The sequence below is a fragment of the Marmota marmota genome, unplaced genomic scaffold, assembly GCF_001458135.2.
Source record: "Marmota marmota marmota unplaced genomic scaffold, marMar, whole genome shotgun sequence".
Lineage (NCBI taxonomy): Eukaryota > Metazoa > Chordata > Mammalia > Rodentia > Sciuridae > Marmota > Marmota marmota.
The window spans coordinates 44,659,348-44,666,443 of NW_025999842.1; the positions used below are offsets into that span (position 1 = coordinate 44,659,348).

At 40.2% G+C, this 7,096-nt stretch overlaps 1 protein-coding gene across 1 annotated transcript in view; it reads right to left on the reverse strand.

Moving 5' to 3' along the window:
- The window catches only part of LOC125615933 (protein SOGA3-like), a 4,820-nt gene extending 957 nt beyond the window's left edge, over nt 1–3,863 (reverse strand). The window contains exons 1-2 of the mRNA XM_048800443.1: nt 2,578–3,863; nt 6–677 (exon numbers count right to left, since the gene is read on the reverse strand). Coding sequence (XP_048656400.1) covers nt 6–660 — 655 coding nt within the window. The 5' untranslated portion in view covers nt 661–677; nt 2,578–3,863. The remainder of the gene's footprint in view (nt 1–5; nt 678–2,577) is intronic.
- Between the last annotated feature and the right edge of the window lie 3,233 nt (nt 3,864–7,096).

Sequence of the window (7,096 nt, forward strand, 5' to 3'; positions counted from 1 at the left end):
GAGGCCCCCCTCCCCGCCGCTGCCTCCCCTCTGCTGAGCGCGTACGCCTTTCCCTCGCCAGCCCCTGGGCGGCGGCGGCTGCGGAGCGCCCCCCTCCCTTTCCCCGGAGCCGCCGCCGGCTCCTCCTCCTTCCCCGTCCCCTCCTCCTCCTTCCCTGAGAGGAGGGGGTTCCCCGACTTTCGAGGGCACGGATTCTAGCTCACGGGATGGCTCCTCCGGCAGCCCCGGCCTCCTGCCGCCCACAGCGGCCAGGGTCGCCAAGGGGGCCGCTTCAGCACCAGCCGCGGGCTGGACAGCTCCCGGAGCAGCCCCTTTGGGCGCCAGGGGCGCCGCCTTCTCCGCCCCGCCTCCGCCTCCTCGGGCACAGGCCTGAGATGCCGCGCGGCTGGTAGCCTTGTTACCCTGCTGTTGCTGCTGCTGCTGCTGCAGCTGCTGCAGCTGCTGCTGCCGAACAGAATTGAGTTTGGTGCCGGCCCCCACGGCGGACCGGTTGGCCCCGGCTGTCTGTCGGAGAGAATTTTCCCTTGGTCTAGCTGGTGACTGAGCTCGCTGCTGCTTTCTGCTGCTGCCCTCCGGGTGCAGACGAGCCTCAGTGGCTGCGGCGGCGGCAGAAGCTGCGGTTGCGGCAGGGGCAGCGCCCCCGGTCGGTGGCTGACTCATGGCGATTTAGGAAGACCCTACCGGAAGAGATTTGGAATCGTCCATCACTAGATCAGCCTCCCCTCTTACCGCCACCAACCTGCCCTTCTAAGCTGGGACAGAAACAAAAGAGGAGCAACATACAACATGTCTGCATTGTTACAGAGCAAAGGGTGGTTTTACTATACAGGAGAAGCCCCAGAAAATTATGAGGTTTGGAAGACACTTAATAGAAGCATTGACTTTAGAAATAGGACGTAGAGTTGTCAATTCTCATTTTGTCCAAGGTGGCGCTGTCTCCATCTCAGTCTGTCAGTAAAATGACAGCACTTTCAAGGTATCAAATTTTGGAAAGGATAACCTATGGGGTCAGAAAGGAATCAATGGGATCAGGATAGGGTACAAAGAGGCTTCAGAGTTGTCAAACCTCTGCTTTTTCAACTTTGGCTTCTTCACCATTGAATCTATATGCAACACCCTGGCTTAGTAGAAAAGGTTTCATTGAATTAGTATTCCTAAGTATCAATTAGAGGGAAAAGGTTATGATGTAAACTACTGGAGAAAATTTGCTATAAATGGATTAGTGACAGTTTTCTTTGTCAGCACCAAGTCCCAATATTGTCTTTACACTAATAGAAATGTAAAAATATAAATGATGAATGACTAACCCTCTGTTTCAAGAAAATAGTGGTGTTAGGAAATATATGGTTTAATGATTTATAACGCCAAAGGGATTATTTTTATCTTAAAAATACTTTTGGAAAAGTTGATATGCAGGTCTGCAGTTTCTTAAGTTTCACGTAATGAATTTTCCTACGCTTACCAGTTTTGTGGTTCTTATGAATCATTTTAGTTTTAGGTATAATTGCAAGATAGAAACTACTTTCATTCTTAAGGATATTCTTAGATGGTACATAACAGGCTAAGTTTTAAGTACGTTTAAAGTGCCCATTCTCTCCCTCCTATAGAGCCAAATTCAAAGACAGAATGACCCAGCACCCAGAAGGCTGTTGCATTTTTCCTCATGATAGCAAAATCAATTTCTATTGTGTATCTTTCTAAGACAAATCCATCATTGCCTTCTGAAATCTGGAAAACATCAAGCAAGCTACTGCCTCATGGGTTTTCCCTAATGAGACAGTTAGCTAGTCCACTAATCAGTTTGGTGCTTTTTCCTTGGAAATGTCATTTCTCTCTAGAGCACTGAAAGGGCATTGCTAGGCATAAAGCTCATCTTGAAAAACAAAACAAAACTAGTCCTCTTACAAGAGAAGATTACCTGCCACTCATTTTCCTTGAATTATTCCTGTTATTGTCTATTTTAAGTATTACAACTTAGCATGTAGTAATCACTCATTTTATAAAAAATAAAACAAAACATTACTGAAAGCTATCTTCTCTACCTCTCCTTCTGTTTCCAGCATCTCCTTCTAACTTACTTTGGAATATAAAGGCAAACAAAGATGACTGGTGGTGGGGATAGGGTGTTCATCAACTTTCTTTCTATATCTTCTACTGGAGCCACAATGCTATTAGAATATTTTGTCTACTTAATCAGCATGGGTCAGCCTAATGTGGGCCACCAACAAAGTTATATTGCCAATGCAAACTTATTTTTGTTTTAAATTAGCAGAACCACTCTTGAGCTGAGAAGCCATCAGAAAAGCTTACACTTAGCCCCCAGACAGCTTTAACCCAGAAGAAAGCTTCTGGTTCCAATAGCTGGGCTCCACAATAAAAGGCACCTGACTGCTGACACTTGACTCCCATAAAGTGACAAAATGCTGCATCTCTTCAAGTCTTCCCCTGTGAAAATTGCCACCCAAGTCACCTGACACGGCCCACATTAATAACACTTTTAATATAGAGTTTTTCCTGCCCTCTGACCCACCCCATCTCTCATCCCCATCCCTTTAGAAATCCAGAGGAACTGCTCACTTCTCAGCAGAGACGATGTTTGGAAGAAGTTGAAGCAAATCAACAGAGCTTTCCTTCTGATATTCCGGAAACCTCGGGGTCTATTCCAGTGTCTTTCAGAGACCAGGAAAATTCATCTTCTTAGTATTATATGCGACTTCTGGCTGAGCAAGACTTTGGGCCCGCTCTTCCCAGTTTCTCACCCACTGAATTTCTCCAAACAATGGCGGTAACCAGAAGACTCACTTGCCTTCAGACTCGGTTACTTCTCGGCTGTGGACTGCAGGGCTCAGGCTGCAGCTCTCAGTAGGCGAACGCTGGAGGTACCAAGCAGTGCCAGACGCTCCCCAGGAAGTGTAGTGGTATTCATGAGCTGACCTCACCGGACTGGGCAGGGGAGAAGGCGGGATTGCAAAGGAGGACAGGATAGAAGTAATGCAAGAGAGATTACTTTCAAGAGGAAAGAGAAGACGGGGACAGGGGGTCGGGGTGAGGGTGGGAGGAGGGAGACAGGAAGACAAAAAGGCCAAAGCCACGCCCGAGATGGAAGATCTGCAGCCGCACTCAAAGTCGTAGCTCCACTCTCACATCCCGTACTTGGCAGAGGATTCCAAAACCGCTTAAAATCGGATGCATTGGTTTTCTGCAAAGCTTTGTTTCGGGTCCGATCAATCTCCATCAATTATTTATTTGAGTTATTTTCCCAGGGAGGCGGATTCGAACAGCCTTCCGGGCGTGACTAGCGTCTCCAGATGCAGCTGCGAGGCGCTGGCGGGCGGCTGCTGGGAGTTCTCTTTGTTCACTCACTTTAATTCTCCGTCGAGCTCTCCACGAGGTGCTCCCTCCCCACCCCCAGTCCGGGCGGAGTCTTCGGTTGTCGTTTCCGCGAAGAGATAATGGTTGCCAGACCCAACGTCCCAGACAAAGGGTTCTTGCGAAGCCACACACCAATTTAATACAAGCCGAATAAATATCGGCTTACAGAGACGGTTTGCAGACCAACTCGCCCTGCATACGTTTGCCTGTCTCCTTTATTGAATGCCAATTTCTTCTGTGAAAACAAGGAGCAAGTGCTGGGATCCACGGTCTTTATTGTAGTGCACACCAGTAACAGGAGTCAGGAAGAATGTAGTTATAGAATATCAGCTTAGAAGAGAGCTAAGAATTTATGCTTTTATGTTTATTCATACGGTTACACAGTGACAATATTTTAAAAACTGGAGTAGAAAATTCTCTCTTTCCTCTCCAAGTGACGATTTATCTATTTATTATTTATTTTTGTGGGGATGGTCTGTGGGGGAAGGAAGACAGGGGAACCTCCCTCCTGCCTATAAAAATTCCTTTGTGAACTTGCAGATGAGAATAAAAGTAAGGCACTACTTGAGAAAAGGCATTTTTTTTTCAAAATTAAATTTCTATTTAATTTTTATGGTGGTTGTGCAGGTAAAATGTTTGAAATAATGAAATTATTTATGCTAACATGAATTTTAAAAGATTTTATTTTCCAAGAGGATATTTTGCCTTAACCATAAAATAAAAACAATTTGGGAGTAGCTTGCATACAAGTAATTATTACAGCAAAATAAAAACATGTTCAAGCACCAGAGTTAATATTCCCAGTGACACAGGAGACAAATATGGTATTATAACAAAATCATTTCATGTCTCAAAATAGAGGTTAAGAGATGATGTTTTCTTGGCCCTGTCCAAGGTGCTAGGGATACAAAGAAAAATCAAGAATTGTGCTAGGGAGGCTCAAGCGTATTGTTGAAAATTGAGATAATTTCCTTATTATTGAAATATTTCCTTATTCAAGTATTTTTTAATGGAGGAAATGTGACATCTGTGATGTATAGAATGAAAGACTCAAACATTGATAAGCATATCAAAAAAGGGGACTAGCAAAGTGAAAATGTAATTACAAGTTATTTTGAATTTACATTAGGTGATCTCATTATGTGCTCAAATTTGAGTTGTAATATACTTAAGAAATATTAAATTTACAGGTTTCTTTTAACCAAAGTAGATACAAAATGCCTAAAATATTTCTCAAGTTAATATCTTCATATAAAATATTGGCATTATAAGCATAGTCTAAGGACACAAAACAGAGGCACTCCTTCTCCTGACTTGTTACTGTATTCAGGCAGCTCTGTTTCAGTTTTTTCCTGAGGTATAAATATTTATTTCAATGCAATTAGTAACTTTAAGAAGTCTAAAAAGAATCAAGAATAGATTATCATACCTGCTTAAATTAAACAGTGTACCAAAATGTTTTACTTTATAATTTAGTAGGATACAATTTTAATGTTAAACTATAATAATACAGGATGACTACAAGCAATACTTAAAGAAGATGTGCCTTTACTCATATAAATATGATGTAAGAACGTGAACTTTTGAACTAGAAATTTATCTGGTTTATTCCCTTATTTGCTGGTTTAAAGTAAATTTCTTCAATTAAGCAAACACCAAAGATGATTATTCAAACAATTTTCCAGAATCTAGAAAGGCATTGGCATTATTTTTGCTGTTTCAGAAGCAGGCTCATCAACTGACCTTTTAATGTCTATTTGCAGAGTAATGAATCATCTGTTCTGTAGGCACAGCAAGATATGGATCTTCAATCAAAAGAAGAAGATTCAACTCTAAATCCCTCAGGAAATACATGGCTTAAAATGTCTACCCTTCAGTTATAATGACTTTTAGCCATAACACAGCATTTGAAATCTGTTTGATTACAGTTTTTAAGGTACTTTCACTCTGTACACACACACACACACACACACACACACACACACACACAGTGAAGTAAATCTCTTCCTCATTTAAAACACAGCATATTTGAATTTCAGAGATGTTAAGTGATTTATTCAAGTTCACTTTCACAATTAGCTTGGACTAGTTCTTTCCTCCATCAAGTCTGCTTCTTATTTGTCTCCAGTGCCTTTTTCAAATACCACAACTTAAAAATCTATATGGATAAGTATGATTTTGTATTTGTATCCTGCTTCAATCTATTTTTACCTATGCATAAAACATCTCCATTTGGAGGTAATATTAACATTTTATTTTCCGTGTGCATTTTTTCTCTTTCCTTCAACTGGTCTCTATTTAAATCGGTTCTATCTTTCTTTTTGAAAACTCAACATATTCCATATATATTTTTCTTTTAAGGAAACCATCATTTGATATATTTTCCCATTAAACACTGGCCTTTATTGCTTTAGTTTTTTCATTTGCACCTATTTTCATTTTTTCTTTTATAGTTGTGGTGTGTGTGGGGGCTGTGTGCAGGAGATCAGACCCAGGGCTCTGTGCATGCTAGGCAAGCACTCTACCACTGAGCTAAACTCTCAGCCCTTTTTTCAAAAATTGTTATATTATTATTATTTTTTTAAAATTTCCTTTGCAACAATTATCAAAATCCAGAACCTCATAATTCTGTTTAGCTTTCTGCAAGTTTCTATTAGTCTGCTGCAAATACTTCTTATACTAAATGTTAGATTCTTTTTGCCAAATCCATAATGCCTAATGCTGCCAGTCTACACCTTTCTTACACAATACTTTCCTCATGTCACTCTGCTTATAGTCCAAACTCTTCTTCCTATACATCAAGGAAATATACCATCCCATCCTGTACTAAAATGCTCTCCCTAATTCTTCACTGTCCACCTCCCTGACCTACTTAGATTTTTTTTTTTTGTCTCTTACTCATAAACATGCAGGCTCATTCTGCTTATCTTCCTCTCCTCTTGCTTATCCCCATACTTCACATGTTCTTCTTCTTCTGTCCAAAATCTGCCCATATTTTAAAGTTCAGCCTAAATTTCAAATCTTTCCATAATATAAACTTAGTTTTGTTAGTTAAATTTTCTAGCCTCAGTTTTTAAAACTTGTTTATTCATTTGTATATTCATATATGCAACACATATTGCTGAATTCATGTTATTAATAGTATCTAACTTGTGTGATAATTATTACAAAATGATGAAAGTAGTTCTTTATCACTATGCATGGAAAGTGGTAATCATGACCAATGTTAAATGATTACAATGTGTCTGGCAGTGTAAACTGGGAATAAACATCAGTTATCATTTTTACTATTAATATTTTATCAATATTGTTACATTAATCAATCAAGTTTTGTAATTCCCAAATTTCAATAAAGTTAATTAATGTCTTATGGCCATGATGGTGTATACCTATAAACCCAGCTACTCTGCTGGTTGAAGCAGGAGGATCTCAAGTTCAAGGGCCTTAGCAAGACCTTATTTCAAAATAAGATTTAAAAAAGGATTGGAAAAGTAGCAGAGGCAGAAAACTCCTGTGTTTAGTCCACAGCAGCACACAAAAAGCATCATCCTGGATTATTTGATAATCATGAATATAGATGGTAGATATATTAAGATAGTATTCCCGTTTCTCTTGTTAACTCTAGGAGAGAGTTGAACAGATAGAAGCTGATAAAAATGTACAAATTGACTGGTAAAGTTCTAACAGAAAAAAAATAGCTGATGTTTCTAATTTTTTTGAGTAA